The sequence below is a fragment of the Armigeres subalbatus genome, chromosome 3 (genome assembly GCF_024139115.2).
Source record: "Armigeres subalbatus isolate Guangzhou_Male chromosome 3, GZ_Asu_2, whole genome shotgun sequence".
Classification (NCBI taxonomy): domain Eukaryota; kingdom Metazoa; phylum Arthropoda; class Insecta; order Diptera; family Culicidae; genus Armigeres; species Armigeres subalbatus.
In genome coordinates this window covers 126,196,280-126,219,755 of record NC_085141.1, presented here as the reverse complement: position 1 = coordinate 126,219,755, position 23,476 = coordinate 126,196,280, and the positions used below count along the sequence as shown (strand labels likewise).

Below are 23,476 nucleotides of genomic sequence, written 5' to 3'. Positions count from 1 at the left end.
ATGTTTCCATAGGCTCCACCTCTTGCGCTTTTTAGATTGCAAGAGAGTTATATTTAATGGCACATACGCGAAGATTGTTTCTTTCCGAATAGTTGCAACACAGTGAAATGTTCAGTAGTGAAACAATTTGTGCTGCTTGGGCATCTATTTATCGACTTCAAAGCCGCATATGATATAATCGATCGGGACCAGCTATGGCAGCTAATGCACGAAAACGGATTTCCGGATAAACTGATACGGTTGATCAAGGCGACGATGGATCGGGTGATGTACGTAGTTTGAGTTTCAGGGGCATTCTTGCGTCCCTTCAAAATGTGCAGAGGGCAAGGTGATGGTCATTCGTGTCTCCTATTCAACATCGCTTTGGAGGGATTAATACGAAGGCCAGGGAATGACACGAGTGGTACGATTTTCACGAAGTCCGTCCACTTATTTGGTTTCGCCGACGACATTGATATCATGGCACGGAACTTTGAGAGGATGGAGGAAGCCTACATCAGACTGAAAAGCGAAGCCAAACGGATTGGACTAGTCATCAAAACGTCGAAGGCGAAGTACATGATAGGAAGAGGCTCAAGAGAGTTCAATGTAAGCCACCCACCACGAGCTTCTATCGGTGGTGACGAAATCGAAGTGGTGGAAGAATTCGTGTACTTGGGCTCACTGGTGACCGCCGATAACGATACCAGCAGAGAAATTCGGAGACGCATAGTGGCTGGAAATCGTACGTACTTTGGACTCCGCAAGGCGCTCCGATCGAATAGAGTTCGCCGCCGTACCAAACTGACTATCTACAAAACGCTTATTAGACCGGTAGTTCTCTATGGACACGAGACCTGGACGATGCTCGAGGAGGAGCAACGCTCACTGGGAGTTTTCGAAAGGAAAGTGCTGCGTACCATCTATGGTGGGGTGCAGATGGCGGACGGCACGTAGAGGAGGCGAATGAACCACGAGTTGCATCAGCTGTTGGGAGAACCATCCATCGTTCACACCGCGAAAATCGGGAGACTGCGGTGGGCCGGGCACGTAGCCAGAATGTCGGACAGTAATCCGGCGAAAATGGTTCTCGAAAACGATCCGACGGGAACAAGAAGGCGAGGTGCACAGCGGGCAAGGTGGATCGACCAGGTGGAGGACGATTTGCAAACTCACCGTCCGTACGACATGGGATTTTGAGATATTTAACTTTTACATTATTTATCGATTTTTTTTTCAGTGTGCAATATTTTCTCCATAAAACCCTTTTGATCCCCTACAATTCGTTCTCAGACAGTTTTTCCGCACGATGAACGGTTTCCGAGTTACATTTTCTGCTCGAAAACATTTTTTTATTAGAAGAAAATTGCCAGTCATCCAATCCCAGATTTTTTTTAAAAATATTTGTATCGGCCTGATTGCACAAACTTTTAAAGGTCTTCCTGTGCGGTGATATCGCTATCATTAGGGCTCGCGTTGTCACGGTCACTGAAAGATTAAGATTTATTACCTTACCAACCATGCCTCTTGTAGACTACCCCAATCGGAGCCACTGGAAATCCAAGTCCGCGCAACAACGTATGAGAGTATAAGCTCAATTTCCAAACAGGAAATGAACGATTGTAAGCAAGTCCCACGTGTTGCGCTTGCTCGATTCTATATTTGAAGTACAAAATTCAACACCCACTCGCGGTCGTTTGTGCAATATGCTTTATTCATAAACATTGAAGCTTGATTTTGTGGGTTATTGCTGGCTGCAGCAGCCAGCGACACGTCGTATGCGGTGGGCCTGAAACCGATGTTTATGAACAATATAGTTCGGTGCCAGCTGTTGGGCGAACCATTTATTGTTCCTGACTCGCGAATTAGAGAACATCGGAACTGATCCTTAATGTCAAAATTCAAATAAATAAAAAATAAAAATAGTAAATCCATTCCGATTTGGTAGCAACAACTCAAATGTGTTTTTCAGGAATCCAAATGTATCAAAAATTGCTGTATTTTTGTTGGTGTTGTTAGTTTTTATTTTATTTCTACGAAAACAATGCAATTCTGCCAAATATAAAGCACTAAGCTTCTTGCTTATTCTTAAACTAAACTTACGTCGGTACGGGAACAAGATAACAAATGAACTCAATACCCTATATAGAAAGAGTTACGCGAATAAAGTTGGAATGGCCGTTCCAAGTGTTCGGAGTATGCTGCCTATGATCACATATCAGTCCCAGCTTGCTGGATTTCCTATTCATATGGGATAAATATGCGATTGTGGGCAGTATGAGTCATTGAAAATGAAAATTCATTCATTCAATTGATAAACCTTCGTTATCCACAAACGACTTCTTCAGGCACACCGTGCCACGCTTTGGTACACGTCGCGTCGTAGGACCTTTCTTCGCTTGGTCGCCCTCTTGTCGCACGCGCCCGTAGCTCATTCAAACTTGTTCGCGTCTCCAAGAGCGAACTGTGTATGTACTTGATTGCACTTTTTAACGACCCCAAAAGCTTATGAATGAACGCGCACACAAGTGATGCATCGAGTCGAGAGTTTACGGTAACTGCGCAGCAGCCCTTTTCGAGTGTTGCCGCGTGTACCGTACGGAATGGAGCGGAGAAGTACCCCAAGCGAGGAAGAGAGTTAATCAACGAGGTCCCTCTGATGAGGGTACTTGAGCGGGTCTCTTTACCGTAATATTGGGGTCTCAGACGCGAACACTCTCATTAAACGAGTGCCCAACCCTTATCTGGCTAATTACACACCGTCGACGTCGGTCGTCGTCATGTGCGGATAAACCTTCTGGACCACTATCATCATCAAAGGATCGTCATTATAATCGGGCGGTACGTTGTTGCTTTCACCTGATGTCTCCCCATGTCGTCGGTGGGGATCCCGTCGAGGTGAAATCAACCAGAAAGTGCGACATCTCACCTTTATTGGAGGATCAGTTTAACCCTTCGGATCCGACACTTTTATACCTACACTAAATGCTTAATTTATTCTATTCAGACAAATATATCACCGATCCTTTTCTAAATGTATCCTACAAAATCCTAGAAAAAAGAGATCTCACGATTATGTCCCTTTGGTGTTGTTTGCCTGGTTTTTGAAACTCTAATTAAGCTAGTTCTATAATGCGTTACTTCTAATCTTCAAAATTCACATCAACAGCAACCTTCTCCAAAAGGTTAAGACGGCTGAGCTGGACGAGAATGAGCATCACACAAATGCGCGGGGAGATGTGAATCGGTTATTATTTTTATTTGATAGTTTTAGCGATTTTGTATCTCCACCCATTTCCTGCTTCTGTGTGCTTTTGCACCGTTGTTGCTGTTGATGATAGATCGCACGATTACGATAGGAAAAACTGAAACAAGCCACACAGCCGTGCTGGCGCTGCTGAAACCGAGCGAGACACTACCAACGGTAATTATTATACATCCCATTTTCATCAGATTTGAATCACTTCTTGGGTCTCTTCGCTTGTTCGCTCGGTAAGGGTTGGGCTGCCGCCCTGTGTTTTAGCGTTGGCTAAGTGATTTGCTTGCTTGCAGATGAATGTGACTAATCAAATTAGTAGTAGATGGAAATGATTAGAAACATTAGTCACCTTCCGGTGTCAGTTTAGATCGGGTGTAATGTGAGTCAGTTAAACTTCCAGGAAGATGATATCGGAAAAGAATCGGGAAGATATTATGTGTCATTGGATCAAAGCCAATGAGATTAACTGATTACGGGCAGCATTTAAATATGTAGGCAGTCGGTTTAATCGTTTGTGATAACATATTCAGTTTTCACTCATATTTTTGTTTACATTTCAATACGCTATAGTACACTGGCTTCTAACTACAAGCAGGCGGTTGGCCTAACCAGTCCCACAAGTGTCGAATCTTGTGTCGGATACATTAAAAGAAAAGAGCGTTGGCAGGAAAAGAATTGCGTTTGCAGAAACAAGACAAATGCTATAATTATGATTAGTATAGTAATTCCGCACGGTGGGATGGTGATTGACTCCTTGGATCCGTAGATGTGCCTCTCGGTCAACCGGTATCAGTAGCTCCGTCTATACTGACGACCTTAAAGCCTAACTTACTGGCCTGTATGGATGCCTATTAGATCTCTTCATGTTCTCAAAAAGTATCAAAAGCTCAACCTGTCAGCTCAGAATCACAATTCTTATGCTAAAATAAGCCTTCCTTCAAATTTTCAGCTAGTTCAGGTAGCTCAAGTCAATTTAATGTTTTGGGCTATTTTCCAACGCAGAATATAATCCTCGAAAATTATCCCAACAACCTTTGAACAAAAGCTTTTGGTGAGCTCTACAAGTATTGTGAACATGGCAATTACTTTCGATTAAGTTCTGACCATGTTTTAGTGATTTTCAAGCGTTTAAGTGCTTAAAATGAGCATGAGCATGAGCATGATGACCGAGCATTTCGTAGTTGCTACTCCGTGATCGACCAGAACAATCGCAATTGCACAGGGAACCGATGGATGGAAGCATGGGATTTGCTCTCCAACCTCAATGTGCACAGTCCGAGAGCTCTAGTATTTTGTATGGTCGATAACGGCGCTGGCCACGTCCGAAGAAGCTTATTTTCAAAAAATCAGTATCTCTAAAACACCAACTGCACGAAAGTAAAGGCTTTCCTCTTCCACGTAGGTGCATTTTTAAAATATTCTATTGGAGGTCAATTTTCCATACATTTTTGGGGAGGTTAAAACGGCTATCATTTGAGATTTCTATGAAGTTTGCACCAAAAGTTGTGAAAAAATAAAAAAAATCTAGATCTCCCGACAGAACATTTTTGATAACCTTCCATTTGAAAGAAGAGAGCATATACTTTTGCGTGGTGGGTAGAGGTGTGCGCCGCCACGCCACGCCGCCGCCGCCGACAGTTTTTGACACGCCGCCGCCGCCGACGATTTTGCATCGGCGCGCCGCTGTCCAAATTTTGTCACGCCGCTGATTTGTTATTTTCCACGCCGATTCAAATTTGTAGAAGTCCGCAGGATTTACAGAGCATATTCCGAAGATTCAGTGTAGTTTTCGTAAAATTTCCTGATTGATATCCTTACAACAAAACGTTGAAACACCATAGATTTTTTCGTAAAAACTTCAAAGATTTTTTTCGGAAATTCTAAAGAATTTCTTGTTGAAATTTCAAAAAGCTCTCCGCAAAAACGAAGAAAAACTTCGAGTGGAAATACCGAATGATTTTCCGGAAGACTGCCCGTTGAAACCCGAAAAAGTTCTCGTTGAAACATAATTTTTGAACGCCGAAGACCACGAGGCCGAAGGTTGTTTGACCGAGCACGCCATTTGACTGAACAAATCATTTGGTCGAAAAGGACATCCGGCCGGAAGAACAGTTCCTTCGGTTGACAAAGTCGTTTGGCCGAAAATGCCATCGTTGGTAGACTGATCATTTGGCAGAAAAGGGTATTCGGACGATAGTGTCATTCAATAATTTTATCATGACTGGTCATTTTATCGAAAAAGTCGTCAGAAAGGACATATTCGTGGCTCTTTCTGCCAAACTAACATTTCTATCAAACATCTTTTTCGACCAAATGATCTATTCGATCAAACGACATTTTCGATCATACGGCTACTTCTGTAAAACGGCATCTACAGACAAAGGACCTGTTAGTGCTAATAACTTTTTCGACCATATTACCAATTCAGCTCCATGTCCCTTTCGGCTGTATGTCGTTTTCGGCCAAATAAAATGTTCGGCCAAACCATTTTCGGACAAACGTTCAATTCAGTCAAGTGGAATTAAAAAATGGCTTTCCTCAGAATGACTTTCGGTAAAACGACGGGAAGATCCGTTTGGCCATAGACCACAAGGCCGAAATGTTTTTGGCCGAATATGTAGTTTGATCGATACTCGTATGATCGGAAATGTCATTTAGACGAAATGCACCTATGACCGTAAATTTCATTCGGCCAAATTGATCCTATGGCCGAAAAAGTAACTTGTCTAAATAAGCCATTTAACCGTAAATGCCGTTTGGCGAAATGGTCGTTTGACTGATTTTTATAACTTTACTTCCGTGAATTTGGCAGGACTTCAGTCCTCCACCGTTGGCTTAAAATTTCATTTGAGTATACGGCCGAAAATGTCGTTCGGCCGAACTGATCCCATGGTCGAAAAAGTCGTTTGACAGAAAGGCCATTTGATCGAAAATGTCATTTGGCCAAACGGATCGACATTATCATACACAATCAGTTTTTATTTCTGGAAAATCTGCACAGCCGTGTGCCCAACAAACTAACAGATATCTTGGCATAAATTACCTTTGGTGGCTTTCGGCAAACTATTTGCAGATTTTCAGCAACTTTGACAGATATCTCAACAAAAAAATGTTTGCTGGGGATCAGCTGTGTGGATCTCGGGAAAAGTTTAACAAATTGCTGAGTCTACCGTGACCATTCACAAAATTGCATTTTCAACCAGATGACCTATTCACCGAAACTGTTGGGCAAACGGCTTTTTCTGACAAATTTTGCTTTCGGTCAAATGAAATTAACGGGTTTCGAATAATAACCGTTTCGCTCAAACATTAATTTCGGCCAAATGGAATTCGGCTAGATGACTTTCAGCGTAACATGTTTTTGGCCAAATAGCTTTTCGTCGAACAGTTTTCTGTGGAAATTCTGGAAAATGTCCCGAAAAAAATTCTCATGAAAAGTCCTAAGAGTTTCCCGCAGATATTTCGAAGAATTTTCTGTGAAAATATTCAACAGAATTTTCGAAGAGCTTTACCAGGCTATTTTGAATAATTTTCTGTAGAAATTTGGAATAATTTCACGTGACAATTCAGAATAATCTTTCATGATTGTTCCGTAGAATTTTCTGCAATTCTACAAAATTTTCTTGAGCAAACTTTAAACTAGTTCCCGTGGAAAATTAGAGAATAAATTCCATATGAATATTTTGGAAAAACGTTATCTGGGGACGTACATTAGGGTTCTTTCACAAATTACGTAATGCTAATTTTGCCGATTTTGAACCCCCACGCTCCCCTTCTAACAACTTTTGTATGGAAGCTTACATGACCCCACGCTCCCCCTATAGCGTTACGTTATTTGTGAACAGCCCCTTAAATTGAACCGACGATATTCAAAAGATTCTCCCTTAGATATCTAGAAAATGTCTCGGAAAAATAAAAATAAATCGAATGCAATAAAAAACGCCACGCCGATCCACGCCGCCGCCGCCGGCTAAAATGTCTGTCGGTGTGACGCCGGAAACGCCGCCGCCGCCGACCAAAATTATGACAAACGCCGCCGCCGACGATTTTCGGACCGGCGCACACCTCTAGTGGTGGGTGTTTCAGAGATACTGATTTTTGAAAAATAATACCCGAGCAGCACAAGTCAGACAAAAAATGTTGTAGCAACTTAATTGTGACTGAATCCGGTCACATATGAATTGCAGTAACCTATGTGGAATAAGTGTGCTGCTAGGGTATTTCCCCATAGAGACACCGTGATGAACGATTCATAGCAAAAATCAAAAGCTGAACATTTGTTACAAATTTGCATAATTGTTTAATTTGTTTCCACTTATTACTAAGATGCATTCGATGGCAGGAACATTCATATAGGGAAACTTTTCCGTTTTCCATCTCACTGAACATATATTCATCTCATCGCAAAAAAAGAAATACAGCACCAATCTCTTCGCTTCTTTTTGCCAACACGCGTGCGCACTGGTGAAAAAAAAACACAAAAATAAGAAACAAACCAAATTCCTTTTCATTGGTTTGTTTTTGATGGGATGGAAATAGGAGCTATGGGATGAAGTGCCGAACCGTTCCCCTATATGGTGCAGTAAACCAAATCTAGAGATCGTTTGTAGTATGCATCAAAAATCATCTGAAAACAAAGTTACTTTGTTCGAATTCTTCTTCTTCTTTTTTCTTCTATAGCTCTACATTCCAACTGGAGCTTGGCCTGCTTTTCAACTTAGTGTTCTATTAGCGTTTCCATAGTTATTAATTGAAAGCTATCTAGCCATTGCATGAGTATGTATCTTAGTGTGGCAAGTACAATGGATACACTATGTTCAGGAAGTCGAGAATGTTTCCCACCCGAAAACATCCTGGACCGGACCGAGAATTGAGCTCGCCATCTCCGGATTGGCAATTCTACGCCTTTGCATGCAAGGCTAACTGGAGCTGTTAATTGTTATTCGAATAATTTGTTTCAAATTTGTGCAAATTTGTAACAAATGTTCGGTACCTGATTTTTTTTAATTTACCTGTAAATCGTACATAAGCAATGATATAACTCAAACGTCCAGGGAAGAAATAGGAATGATAATATAATGATAATGGTAATATAATAATTTAAGATGATACATAATAAATTGGAGAAATTTGTTGAACAACGACTTATGAGTGAAACGGTATTCTTAAGCACTTAAAAGCTTGAAAATAACTAAAACATAGCCAGAACCTAATAGAAATGAATCGTAATGTTCACAAGACTTGTAGAGCTGACCAAAAGCTTTCGAGGTTGTTGCAATTATCTTCGACGTTTATATTTCACGTTACATTTCATTTGATTTTCATGTTTCGTTTCGGGACGTTCTTATTCCCTATTATGGACCCCCCAAAATATTCCTATAATGGACACTATCGTGTTTATTTTTTATAGGATTGTAAAAAATCATCTAATTTTACTTACCACAGCATTTTTAATGCATGTAATCGAAATTCGATTATCGAATCATAGTACTGTAAGGTAGGTTCTCCCGAAGGAATTTCATAGCAAAATGTTTCCATTGTGCTGTAATAATGAAAAAATGGCTGGAGGGTCCACTATTGGCTGGGGGTCCACTATTGGGTACTTTACCCTATACTAACACATAAATCTCACTCATTTTTATGATATACCGTTTTGACTCAAATTCCAAAAATAACTCATATTCCGAACACTCGCAATTTAACTTTATTCGTGTAACTCTTTCCATAGGATAGGAACCGTTTCAGAACCAGTATTTTATACAATAGGACCTGAAAAAGGCCAGAGGCGTCAAAGGTCCATTTTATTTTCAATTACATATAACGCTTCGAAGATTAATTATTATTATATTATTATTATTAAACTCTATATTTGGCACTTCCTCAGCAAGCGTGCTGGGAATTTTCACCTGGCCCGGGCAATCTGAATGCCAAAGGGATTAGGCTCTGTGGATCTAATTCGCCGGTTGACTTGAAATCCTATAATGAACGTTTGCACCGGATGTATTAGTTATGGTTGTTCAGGAATCTTCTTGCGATGCTGCAAGTTCCAAGAACCATTGTTTTTGGATGCTATGGAGGTTATGAGATAGTTCAAACTCTCCTAAGGATCTCAGAAGAGATTTCGAGACGATGAGAGAGATAACAACCGGAATTATACGCACGTGCTCCAGGTGCCACATCCCAGTACAGCTTCACGAAACTATTTTCCAGAACCGGGACAGGCACATATTTGTAGTGGGCGACAAACTGGTTAACCAAGTTATGCTTTAAAGCAAGCTGTTGGTGCACAATCTTAGCTACTTCGTTATGACGACCGAGATAGACTAAATCAGCTAAGGCTGAACATCCGGACACGATATGCTCGATCGTCTCTCCAACTGAATTGCACTTCCTGCAGCGGTCATCCACATTTTCGTGCAATATATAGTGCCGATAGTTCTTCGTCGCAATTACCCGGTCCTGGATGGCTACCATGAATCCTTCTGTTTCTGAGAAGAGTTCACTCCGCACCAGCCACGTATTCGACGCCGCTTTGTCGATATATTCCATCTCCAGTTGATGGGGGTGCGTCCCATGCAACTCCTTCTACTTCCACGATGCGATCATCTCGTCAATAGATTTGATGTCGCAATTCAGCTGATAGTCCTCCTGCGCCAGATGCAGGGCACTGAATCCGTGGTCAGCTTCACATACAGCGCGATAGATTTCGTAGCGGTTCTGGCTTTCCACGAAGTATCTTCGCATCTGCTGGATCTGGAAAACACATAGTTTTTGTAAATTGGTGACGCCTCTTCCTCCTACTGTACGTGGCAGGGTGACTCTCTCAATGGACGGTTTTGGATGGCGCATGCGATGCTTAGTGAACGCCACTCGTACTGCTCGTTCTAACGCCTCCTAGTCAGTCTTGGTCCACTTCACCACCCCGAAACTGTATGTCAACAAGCACAGCAAACGTGTTTATCGCCTTCACCTTGTTGCCGGCCGACAAAAGGCTCATCAAAATACCGTTGACACGATGCAAGAACTTTTCCTGCAGCTCTTTCTTGATCGTCGTATGGCGAATTCCTTTCAGTTGCAGGAAACCTAGGAATTTGTACGTTTCGCCTTCAACCATGTTTCGAATCTCCTCCTGTTCGTTGACGCGGAAACTGTCGGCATCCACCAGGTGACCTCGGTGTAGATGTAGGGATTTATCGATACCAAACTCCATCCGGATGTCGTCGTTGCTGAATACCGTTGCAAGCCGTAGAAATTGGTGCAGCTTCATGGCAAGGCAAAACCATAGAGGACTAAAGGTGTCGCTTTGGAATATGCCCCTCCTGATGCTGAGAGTCCTGGACCGTAACACCTTTTCTCTATCGATAATATGTAGGGATGCGCTCCACATCCCCATAGCGTGCTGCATTAGCCTGATGACGTTACCGTCTATCTTATACAACTGCAGTACCTTAAGATGGTACGAGTGAGGTACTGAGTCGTATGCCTTTTTAAAGTCGATATACGCCATACTCTGTTTTTTTTTGCTTGTGGGTGGCCTGCCCAACAATGACTGCATCAATGATGACCTGATCCTTGCAGCCTCGTGTGTTGCGTCGACAACCTTTTTGTTCCTCGGTCATCATCCTCGGTCGCTACTACCGATGACAGCACTTTGTACAGACTCGAAAGGCACGTTATTGATCTGTACTTGGCTGGGTTTAAAGTGTTCCGTTCATTCGGCAGAAGATAAGTGGCACCCCTAGTGATGAATTCCGGTAGCTGCCCGGGGTTATCTAGTACCGTGTTGAAGCATTCCGCCATCTGCCCGTGGACCGTTGTGGACTTTCTAAAAATAATTATTGTTCAAGCCATATGCAAGAAATCATTTTTTTTTCACAATTAGATAATTTTATTAGCTAAATATCTAATATGTACATGCATTCATCTCTTAGACTAAGTGTTCCGTGTTTTCTTAACACTATCATCCTTATTTGTTGTGGTACATTTTAAGTGATTATTAATACATTTCAATTACCTCTGGCAGTTAGGATTTTTCCTCTGGTTTAATTGTACCATGTAGAAATTACAATGCGCCCTCCTTAGCCGTGCGGTAAGACGCGCGGCTACAAAGTAAGAATATGCTGAGAGTATCTGGGTTCGATGCCCGGTGCCGGTCTAGGCAATTTTCGGATTTAAAATTGTCTCGACTTCCCTGGGCATAAAAGTATCATCGTGTTAGCCTCATGATATATGTTCCCGTCGGATCGTTGTCGAAAACTATTTTTACCGAATTACTGCCCGACATTCTGGATGCGAGCCCGGCCCACCGCAGTCTTCCGCTTTTCGCGGTGTGAACGAGAGATGGTTCTCCCAACAGCTGATGCAACTCGGGGTTCATTCGCCTCCTCCACGTACCGTCCACAATCTGCACCCCACCTTAGATGGTACGTAGCACTTTCCTTTCAAAAACTCCCAGTGCGCGTTGGTCCTCCATGAGCATCGTCCAGGTTTCGTGTCCGTAGAGAACTACCGGTCTGATAAACGTTTTGTAGATAGTCAGTTTGGGGGCAGCAGGGACTATGTTCAAGGGCTTGACGATCCCTCCCCAGGCCATCTGCGAGTTGTGGCGCCTGCCTAGGATGTGGTGGAGTTTGACAGTGGACCCTGTTAAACCTCTATAAAAAGCTGCATGTATCCACAAGTAGGCTCCGTCAAAGCGACCGTGTGCCGCTCAAAGCGCACAAGCCCAAGTCCTGGTGTTAGGTGGGACGCTAAACAGCCCTGACACGATGGCCCTCCGGCGAGACAGGAGGTTTGCGCAGGCCCAATAAGCCGCCTGGAAAACCAAAAATTACGAACAATATAAAGAATCACGATTGGAAGCTTGGAACGTGAAACTGCATGTCATCTACGATGAATTACATCCCCGCAACTTCGACGTCGTGGCGCTGCAGGAGATTTGCTGGACAGGGCAGAAAGTGTGGAAAAGCGGGCATCGAGCTGCTACCTTCTACCAATGCAGTGGCACCACCAACGAGCTGGGAACCGGCTTCATAGTGCTGGGTAAGATGCGCCAACGCGTGATTGGGTGGCAGCCAATCAACGCAAGGATGTGCAAGCTGAGGATTAAAGGCCGTTTCTTCAACTATAGCATCACCAACGTGCACTGCCCACACGAAGGGAGACCCGACGACGGGAAAGAAGCGTTCTACGGACAGCTGGAGCAGACATATGATGGATGCCCACTGCGGGACGTCAAACGACATGAACGCGCAGGTAGGAAGGGAGGAAATGTATAGACCGGTCATCGGACCGGATACTCTACACACCGTATCGAATGACAACGACCAACGATGCATAAACTTCGCAGCCTCCCGCGGAATGGTAGTCCGAACCTTCTTTCCCCGCAAAAATATTCAAAAGGCCACATGGAGATCACCTAACCAAGAAACGGAAAACCAAATCGACCACGTTCTAATCGACGGTAAATTCTTCTCCGACATCACGAATGTCCACACTTACCGCAGTGCGAATATTGAATCCGACCACTACCTCGTTGCAGCCTGCGCTCAAAACTCTCGACGGTGAACAACATGCGTCGAAGTCGGACGCCGCGGCTTAACATTGGGCGGCTACAAGACGGTAGACTAGCCCAAGAATACGCACAGCAGCTGGAAGTGGCACTCCCAACGGAAGAGCAGCTAGGCGCAGCGTCTCTTGAAGATGGCTGGAGAGATATTTGATCCGCCATTGGTAGCACCACAACCGCTGTAATTGGCACGGTGCCCCCGGATCAGAGAAACGACTGGTATGACGGCGAATGTGAGCAGTTAGTAGAAGAGAAGAATGCAGCATGGGCGAGATTGCTGCAACACCGCACGAGGGCGAACGAGGCACGATATAAACAGGCACGGAATAGATAAACCTCGATTTCTTGGAGGAAAAAGCGTCAGCAGGAAGATCGAGACCGTGAAGAGACGGAGCAACTGTACCACGCTAATAACACACGGAAGTTCTATAAGAAGTTGAACCGTTCACGTAAGGGCCACGTGCCACAGCCTGATATGTGTAAGGACATAACCGGGAACCTTCTTACGAACGAGCGTGAGGTGATCCAAAGGTGACGGCAGCACTACGAAGAGCACCTGAATGGCGATGTGGCAGACGAAGATGGCGGTATGGTGATGGACCTGGGGGAACGCGCGCAGGACATAATTCTACCGGCTTCGGATCTCCAGGAAATCCAGGAGGAGATTGGCCGGCTGAAGAACATTAAAGCCCCTGGGGTTGAATAACTACCAGGAGAGCTATTTAAACACGGTGGTGAGGCACTGGCTAGAGCGCTGCACTGGGTCATTACCAAGATTTGGGAGGAGGAAGTTTTGCCGCAGGAGTGGATGGAAGGTGTCGTGTGTCCCATCTACAAAAAGGGCGATAAGCTGGATTGTAGCAACTACCGCGCAATCACATTGCTGAACGCCGCCTACAAGCTACAAGCTGAACGCCGCCTACTCTCCCAAATTTTATGCCGTCGACTAGCACCAATTGCAAGGGAGTTCGTGGGGCAGTACCAAGCGGGTTTTATGGGCGAACGCTCCACCACGGACCAGGTGTTCGCCATTCGCCAAGTACTGCAGAAATGCCGCGAATACAACGTGCCCACACATCATCTATTCATCGACTTCAAAGCCGCATATGATACAATCGATCGGGACCAGCTATGACAGCTAATGCACGAACACGGATTTCCGGATAAACTGACACGGTTGATGTGCGTAGTTCGAGTTTCAGGGGCATTCTCGAGTCCCTTCGGAACTCACAGAGGGTTACGGCAAGGTGATGGTCTTTCGAAGGTTTGGAAGAGGTAAAACGAAGAGCAGGGATTAACACGAGTGGTACAATTTTCAATAAGACCATCCAGCTATTTGGATTCGTCGACGACATAGATATTATGGCAAGTAACTTTGAGAAGATGGAGGAAGCCTACATCAGACTGAAGAGGGAAGCTAAGCGGATCGGACTAGTCATCAACACGCCGAAGACGAAGTACATGATAGGAAGAGGTTCAAGAGAAGACGATGTGAGCCACCCACTGCGAGTTGGCATCGGTGGTGACGAAATATAGGTGGTAGAAGAATTTGTGTACTTGGGCTCACCAGCAGAGAAATTCGGAGACGCATAGTGGCTGGAAATCGTACATACTTTGGACTCCGCAAAACGCTCCGATCGAATAGAGTTCGCCGCCGTACCAAACTGACAATCTACAAAACGCTCATTAGACCGGTAGTCCTCTACGGACACGAGACCTGGACGATGATCGTGGAGGACCAACGCGCACTCGGAGTTTTCGAAAGGAAAGTGTTGCGTACCATCTATGGTGGGGTGCAGATGGCGGACGGTACGTGGAGGAAGCGAATGAACCGCGAGTTGCATCAGCTGTTGGGAGAACCATCCATCGTTCACACCGCGAAAATCGGACGACTGCGGTGGGCCGGGCACGTAGCCAGAATGTCGGACAATAACCCGGTGAAAATGGTTCCCGACATCGATCCGACGGGCACAAGAAAGCGAGGTGCGCAGCGGGCAAGGTGGATCGATCAGGGGGAAGATGACTTGCGGACCCTCCGTAGACTGCGTGGTTGGCGACGTATAGCCATGGACCGAGCTGAATGGAGAAGACTCTTATATACCGCACAGGCCACTTCGGCCTTAGTCTGACTAAATAAATAGATAATCAGTTTAGTACGGCGGCGAACTCTATTCGATCGGAGCGTTTTGCGGAGTCCAAAGTACGTACGATTGCAGTTATAATGGCAATGTGCACATTATGAACTGATAGGAAGTTGAATAATTTATCTTCCTTACCCTTTAAAGAGCGGGCATTCCAATTTATTTTTTTCAAAAAACTATTTGGATCCATTAAAACGAAGTCCAATAACATTTTTTTGAGTAAATTTGATTCCAACCTGAACAGCTTCAGTTTTGGTATTTGCATTGAACATCAATCATGTGATGCTATTGTTCATTTAGAAAATCAAAGTCAGAAGCAGACATTCTACCTGAATCATCAGAACGACCGTTATTTTCCGATGAAGAATGGGTATGAAAATCATTTATCCTCACTGGGGAGACCCTTTAAGATGACTTCGAACAATCGCTCAGTTTTGTCGTCATACGTGAAGAATTTATACCGCTTCTCAGTTAAATACTTTGCGTTTGCGATCGCCAAAGGGTCCCGGCAGAACGCGGCAGTCACCCTTCCTGGCAATCTGAAATGAAATCTTGATCCCCTGAAGATTACTAAAAACCTCATTCCTAAAGCCAGAAAACTCGGCAGCAGATACCACAATTGGCGGAATCCTTTGCTTCTTCGCATGAATCGAATCACCTAGAGGCTAGAGGTAGATTCGATTTGCTCAATTTTGTCTTGCATCAAATCGATCTGATTGCTCAGTTCGATAGCAGAAGAATTATTTCCAATGTTAGAGTTAGAAGGAATATCTGAAGTCTCCAGCTTCCTTCTATTTTTTCCGCGCTTCGACAGGACAGTCGTTTTAAGGCCTTTTCCCTAATTAGATAAAAGGCATTTCTATGGTTCTTACAAAAAGAAAATACGCGTTTGTAAGGTTTCAGTTAAAACAGATCAAAAATGCTCTGCCTATTTCAAATTGAAACGTTGGAAAAATAGTTTATCGCAGCTTTTCGTATACACTCAAACCTCCATGAGTCGATGTTCTATGACTCGATATCGACTCATGGAGGCAAATTATGCCATATTAAAAATTATTTTCTGGGTTACTGTGATGGTCCCTTCTAACAGCTTTCCAATGAATTTCAACTCCACATCTCGATATTTCTATGAGTCGATGGTCCCTTCAATATCGACTCATGGAGGTTTGACTGTAGTGATTACCAGAAAACTTATACTTTAAGCTTGCAATGAGCAAAGAATCATTATAGGCACTAATCGGTGTCTATACTTTTGAAGCACTTCAATCTCAAAAGTGTGAGTATATTAAATAATTTTGTACATCAACCAAAGTTGAGTTCTGTGACCTATATTTAACATTACCTTGATAATGCAATCCTAAAATAATATTAGGGTTAACGATGTAATTGAGGCCGCACGATGCTGATCTAAACGTTTTGTCAAACAGCGGTTTTGATTGAAAATAAACAATCATGTTCAATTCAAAATTATGTAGCAAAGTCAAAACTCAACACTTCTTCATATTTTGGAATTGAATCTCATAAGTATTCTGTAAAATGAGAAAAAAAATAATTCCGACGTAAATATTAATTTCGATTTTTGAGGTTTTGGCTGCCCTCAAACCATTGTGCGCTGCTATGAGCATTATGATTTGGTCATATTCGATTTTGCCAGTAAAAGCAAATGGACCTATGGACTACGAGTAGATTGACGTGATGTGCTCAAGTGAAGTGAGAATAGCCATACTCTCCTATTCTAATAACATATGATAACCTCAAGCAACAATAATCAAAATCGCCTCACAAACCGTCACTCTACTCGCAAAATAAGCTGAAAGATCTGTGAATTTTGAGATCAAGATACGACATATTTATCAAGTGAGAATGTATATCTATAGTGTCATACAGTATTTTATTAGGCTGAATATATTGTTTACTCTGTGGGTGAAGATGAGAAAATCGTTAAAAATGCTTTACCCCATTCGGTTCCCAAAGTTATCGTACCGCTTAGAGTGATATTCCTGATTCATCTGAATCATCTTCAGGCCCTACTCGTCGCAACTGCCCTGGAATCACTACAAAGTGTCCATCGTTGTTCAGGTCTTCCACTGTCCACATCTAAGTTATACACTTTACGCCAATATAAATCGACATGCCCCCAACATATGCTGTCGCTGCTGTCGAACGTAGTCACAATGTCAAATTCCGGTTCTTATCTGTCGTTACATTTCCATTCGGCGCTGCCAATAAATTTTATCCAGAAATTTCCTTCGTTACGGTATGCAAAAGAAACGGCCAGCAGCTACCCACAGTCAGTATATGTATTTACATTCATCCAACAAAAGCTACCGCTGCATCACGGCTGCACTCTCCAACGGTGGACCACTACAAATTAAATCCAATCGAAGCAACTGGACCGCAAAGTGCACCTTCGGGGTAAATCGAATTGATCCAGTCTACGAAATCAAACTCCTCCCGCGTGAGGGGCATCGGAGGGAAGCTGTTTCCACCAATCTGCTCGAACAGATAAAACCCGTACCGGTGCTCATAGGGTCCCGCGGACGGTGATAGAAAATCTGAAAATTGTGGCACAGAGGTGGTTACATTGTTGTATTCGAATGTGGATCAAACCAGAAAAGCGGCTTACCAATGATAGTATCGCCATCCACATAGGTCAAGCCTTCCGTCAGAGCGATCGCCTGAAATGTAAAATAATGCACATGTTAAGCCAATGGAAGAGAGCTCTGAAACGCAGAGAGATCTTAGTTCAAATGCGAACGAGAGACCTAGCGGCGAAAGGTGGAAACACCGGTTAACGCTGTTTACTCCAGTGAAACAAAGATGGCGTTTCCGACGAAAGTAGTGTAGATCACGATGAACATGATTAGCAGTATGGGAGCACCATAGTGCTGTTCACTATAATTTGTAAATCCTCAGTCGTATGATGCGTATTGATATGAACTTTGGATTGCAAACATACATATTAGGGTTACGATCAATATTCCAAATACTAATCCCCAACATAAATTTAATCATGACTTATTTCAACTGCTTCTCTTTCCTTGCATTCAATGTCTTTTTTGACTTCTTGGTCTCCTTTGTCTTCTTTGTCTTCGTGGTCTTCTTTGTCTTCTTTGTCTTCTTTGTCTTCTTTGTCTTCTTTGTCTTCTTTGTCTTCTTTGTCTTCTTTGTCTTCTTTGTCTTCTTTATCTTCTTTATATTCTTTGTCTTCTTTGTCTTCTTTGTCTTCTTCGTCTTCTTTGTCTTCTTTGTCTTCTTTGTCTTCTTTGTCTTCTTTGTCTTCTTTGTCTTCTTTGTCTTCTTTGTCTTCTTTGTCTTCTTTGTCTTCTTTGTCTTCTTTGTCTTCTTTGTCTTCTTTGTCTTCTTTGTCTTCTTTGTCTTCTTTGTCTTCTTTGTCTTCTTTGTCTTCTTTGTCTTCTTTATCTTCTTTATCTTCTTTGTCTTCTTTGTCTTCTTTGTCTTCTTTGTCTTCTTTGTCTTCTTGTCTTCTTTGTCTTCTTTGTCTTCTTTGTCTTCTTTGTCTTCTTTGTCTTCTTTGTCTTCTTTGTCTTCTTTGTCTTCTTTGTCTTCTTTGTCTTCTTTGTCTTCTTTGTCTTCTTTGTCTTCTTTGTCTTCTTTGTCTTCTTTGTCTTCTTTGTCTTCTTTGTCTTCTTTGTCTTCTTTGTCTTCTTTGTCTTCTTTGTCTTCTTTGTCTTCTTTGTCTTCTTTGTCTTCTTTGTCTTCTTTGTTTTCTTTGTTTTCTTTGTCTTCTTTGTCTTCTTTGTCTTCTTTGTCTTCTTTGTCTTCTTTGTCTTCTTTGTCTTCTTTGTCTTCTTTGTCTTCTTTGTCTTCTTTGTCTTCTTTGTCTTCTTTGTTCTCTTTGTCTTCTTTGTCTTCTTTGTCTTCTTTGTCTTCTTTGTCTTCTTTGTCTTCTTTGTCTGCTTTGTCTTCTTTGTCTTCTTTGTCTTCTTTGTCTCTTTGTTTTCTTTGTTGTATTTATCTTCTTTGTCTTATTTAACTTCTTTGTCTTCCCTGTCTTTGTCTTTTTTGTCTTCTTTGTTTTCTTTGTCTTCTTTCTCTTTTTTGTCTCCTTTGCCTTCTTTGTCTTCTTTGTCTTATTTTTTTCTTCTTGCCTTGCATAAAAAATATTTCTTTTTTGTTTTCGATTCAGTGATGAACTTAAATTTAATTTTAAAAATCACTTAAAGACATACAAAAAAATCTTTGTTTTTTGTCTATTTCATCGTCTTTGTTTTCAAATTCCTGGTCAAAATAAGTTGTCTGACAAATAATTTATTCTAAGATTCGATAGATGGCAGCATACATTAAGACATGACATATCTAAAAAGTAGTGTTAATTTAAACATTGAAAATGCGCATCAGATAATTGAATCAACAAATTATCTCACCAAGCTTCTAGAGTTTCAAATAGGCATAACATGGATAATTTGCCTGGTAATGACTGCCGTGTGCTAACATCTATACATGCCCACAATCACACATTTGTGCCATATGAATAGGAAATCCAGCGAAGATGGGACTGATATGCGATCATTGGCAGTATAATGCTATCGATCAGAGGAACTGTGAACACAAAGCAATCATCAGTCTAATAATTGCACCTTCTTTATTTACATGGCATAACACACATACCTGTGGCGAACGAATTAGATCTGTTCGAAAGAAAAAAAATGGCAGTTCAGTTGCCTTTATTGCGGCTTGCTTTAATCATACTCATAAAGATCACATTTTGAGCGAGGCACACTTTTTATTGATCTCACAAATTAATTTACCATCAAAACACTTCAGACGGTCATAAAATAATTGACATTGACTCTGCTTGAAATAAGTGAAACTGATAAATGACGATCACAAATTCGCAACCAATACCGGATCAAACTATATGATGGAGACGGCAAAGCAATTTCAAATCAAAATGATTTCGGAATCAAGTTCAAGACTAGATAGATAAGTCAGTTTTGAATATGTAGGTACAACGAAGTATTCAAAAAATATACGAAATGATGGAAAATTCGCATACATTACATTCCACATGAAATAATAATTAAAATGTCAATACTTACCGGAATATTTGCCACAAACCAGTGCACGTATACCAACCCGTCTCCACTGGCCCCATCTAAATCCACCATAAAGAGAGTATACTTCCTATCCGGATCAGTGAAGTCATAAAACATCACTGGTGGTATGTCGAAAACATCGTCTGATATCTTTGCAGCGCAGTTTTCCTTCGACAAACTCCACCCCAATTGCTTGGACATGGCCACCATAGGATTGTACGCACAGCTATCGTCAAGATCTACGACGATGTTCTTCGTACAGAAACCGCATATTGCTGGAACCGCTAGAGCCAATAAAAGCAGAAGGCAACGTAATCTTCCCATGTTTGTTTTCTACCGGTAATGTCGCAACAACTGATATTCGCAACAATTGCGCATTTGCTTTTATCAATTCACTTATTTCGAAAAGTTTACGTGCATTTAATTGATGCTTAATAGCATTGGACAAACGAACAATAATGATTGCAATTTTGCGGAGAAGGGATTTGTCCGTTCGTGCTTTGCTATTTTTCCACTTCTTCGTAGTCACAAATGAGCGTCGACAAGTTTTCCTTTGCTTCACACAAATCGCTTTCTTCCAGGCCTGAAATTAGATTTTATTAAACTATGTAAAAAACAGCTTTCCGCCCGTTTGAACACTTTGTATTTTTATGTCAAATATGTAGTAAAGCTACCAAAATTGTATTAATTGTTTTAATTTTCAATTTGCATAAATTGTCAACTTTCCACCAAAAATAAAATCAATGGAGTAAAATTTAATATGAGAAGACTCAATAATAGCTAGTTTGATTTGGCAAACGTGTTTATTTGGTCATTTAAAAAAAAATGGCACCCTTAAAACGACCTCTTTGCTCCAAATAAACTTACCTTCATCTAGAAAGTGATGGAAAAACGCCTTCCGATCGAACATTTGCTCGAACTTTCGTACGATACGTTCCCATGCGCTCCGCACAGACGTATTACCGGAGAGCATACAAACTGCCCGGTCCACCTTCGCCAGATCACCGCCCGGTACAGCTATCGGAGGCTGATAGTTGATTCCGATCTTGAACCCCGTAGGGCACCAATCCACAAAGTTAACCGTCTTTTTGGATTTTAAATCCTGTATCGAACGGTTTATATCCACAGGAGAGACGTCCCCTCGGTACAGCATGCAACAGGACATGTACTTCCCTAGCCTGGGGTCGCACTTGACCAACTGATTCGAAGGCTCGAAACATTCCGAAGTTATCTGCGATGTGGTCAACTGCTCGTGATTAGCGTTCCGAAATGGAATCAACGGCGAATAGGTAACCAAGGGATAATGTATCCGCGGGAAAGGAACAAGATTCGTTTGAAATTCAAGCAGATCCACATTGATGGCTCCCGTGAAACGAAGGGATGACGTAATGCAAGAAACAATTTGCGCAATTAGTCGGTTCAGATTCGTATACGTCGGCTCCCGCACGCTCAAACTTCGATCGCATACATCATAAATTGCTTCGTTATCCAGCAGAATAGCACAATCGCTATAATCCATCCCGACGTGCGTCGAGAGAACTGCGTTGTAAGGCTCCACAATGACCGGCGAAATCCTCGGCGATGGGAAAATGTTGAATTCTATTTTCGTCGTTTTGCCATAATCGTCGTACAATTTTTCCAAAGCCAACGTTCCGAACCCGCTGCCCGTCCCACCGCCCAAACTGTGAAAGATCATAAACCCCTGCACGGTGGAGCACCCTTCCGCAACCTTTCGGATCCGTTCCATCACACCTTCGATCATCATTCGCCCTAGCGTGAAATGGCCCCGGGCAAAATTACTCGACGCGTCTTCCTTGCCGGTGATCAGCGTGCTCGGGTGAAACAAATGCCGGTACGCACCGATCCGAATTTCGTCAATCACCGAAGGCTCGAGGTCAACCATCACCACACGCGGCACGCAGCGGCCCTTTTTGTCGCAGCTGAAAAACGCACTACAGTCCTCGTAGATCGTGCAATCGCAGAAACGCCCGTCCGGATAGATGCCATGCTCCAAGCAGTATAGCTCCCAGCACGCACTCGCAATCTGTACGCCGGCTTGGCCCACATGTAGTTGGATAATTTCGCGCTGGAAACAGATGACAAATATTTTGGTTAGAGCAGCCAGCGGTATGTCCATATTTACAGGGTAATCATGCGCGGCAAACAAGTCACATACATGTTTTATATTAGTTGTACTATGGAAGTTGGAGCCCCCTACAGGCATAACTGTCGCATGTTTGCTTCAATTTTCATCGACATGGGGCAATTATGCTTGAAAAGACAATTGGAGACTCTGCTCACATGGTTGTTTGTATTTACTAACATACCCGTGGCATCAGTTGACGCCTAGGTGATTATGTTTGTGATCACCCGTGATCATTTCCGGCAAAAATTAGAAGAATTGCTTTAAAGAATCGGTACATGCGTATAAGTAATAAGTAGACAGACTTCAACGCAATCAATTCAAAATTGTTTATTAAGTGAGTACAAATTTACAAAAATACTTATATACACAAACGGTCATTTTTCACAGCCTAATAACGCATATCACATACTGCCTAATAACGCATATCACATGTTTTTATGTTCAAATAAAACCAATATACGATCACGACTAGTTTAAAATATATTAAATTGAAAAAAACAGACATCAATGACTGGTGCTATTCTATTGTTGTCCGCGGTTTTGTTAAGATCAAAGGTTTGGAAAGTCGATTACAATATTTTTTGATAAACTCTGGGACATATTCAAAAACTTTTGATTTGAGGAAAAAATATATATGTCACTCTGTAGCGCAAAATTTGGTATCTTAAATACAAACAGTGAGTATGATCTTAAAGCTGAAATTAAGAAAAGCAAAAATCGATGTAAAAACCAAATTTCGCCGAAAAACTCTGGATGCAACGTCAGCATTTCATGGAACGATGGCAACATTCGGTGACTATTGACACAATAACCATTGGCGTATCGCGTATATGAGTTGAGAACATGCATGAATCAGCAAAGTACGGGCGCTGATCAAAAGTCAAAAGTATTCAACGTTGCATGATACAATCGTTGAAATGGCTTCGTATATCGGGGACACTTCAACTGCTGCTGAAACACTGGGTGAGTCAGCTGAAAGTTTTTCTGGAGGTTTTCATGAACGTTGCCAGAACTTCAGAACTTTATTAATTAAATTGAACTTTTGTCTTGTCTTAGCATAGGCACAGCCAGTATTGAAAAGCCTCCTGGGAATGTCAGCTGTATTTCCGAGCATCTTGTAAGCATTAATATTTGCAGCATATCATGAATATTAGACAAATATTAACACGATCAGGCCAACCGTGCCGGTTTGAATTGGGAGATAATTCATATTTTTTGTTGGAAACTTGATTCTGTAAAATTAAGAAGTGCCCATTTCACGCTATTTTGTAAAGCTGTGCGTATCCCATGTTAGAGGCGGCTGATCAATGTAGGAGCGCCAGC

The 23,476-nt window shown here is 42.3% G+C and overlaps 1 protein-coding gene across 1 annotated transcript in view; it reads right to left on the bottom strand.

Annotated features, from left to right (window-relative positions):
• Positions 1–17,229: 17,229 nt before the first annotated feature.
• The window catches only part of LOC134226450 (tubulin alpha-1C chain-like), a 29,882-nt gene continuing 23,635 nt past the window's right edge, over positions 17,230–23,476 (bottom strand). Inside the window, exons 2-5 of the mRNA XM_062707226.1 lie at positions 20,875–22,093; positions 20,011–20,590; positions 17,574–17,625; positions 17,230–17,502 (exon numbers count right to left, since the gene is read on the bottom strand). Coding sequence (XP_062563210.1) covers positions 20,511–20,590; positions 20,875–22,093 — 1,299 coding nt within the window. The 3' untranslated portion in view covers positions 17,230–17,502; positions 17,574–17,625; positions 20,011–20,510. The remainder of the gene's footprint in view (positions 17,503–17,573; positions 17,626–20,010; positions 20,591–20,874; positions 22,094–23,476) is intronic.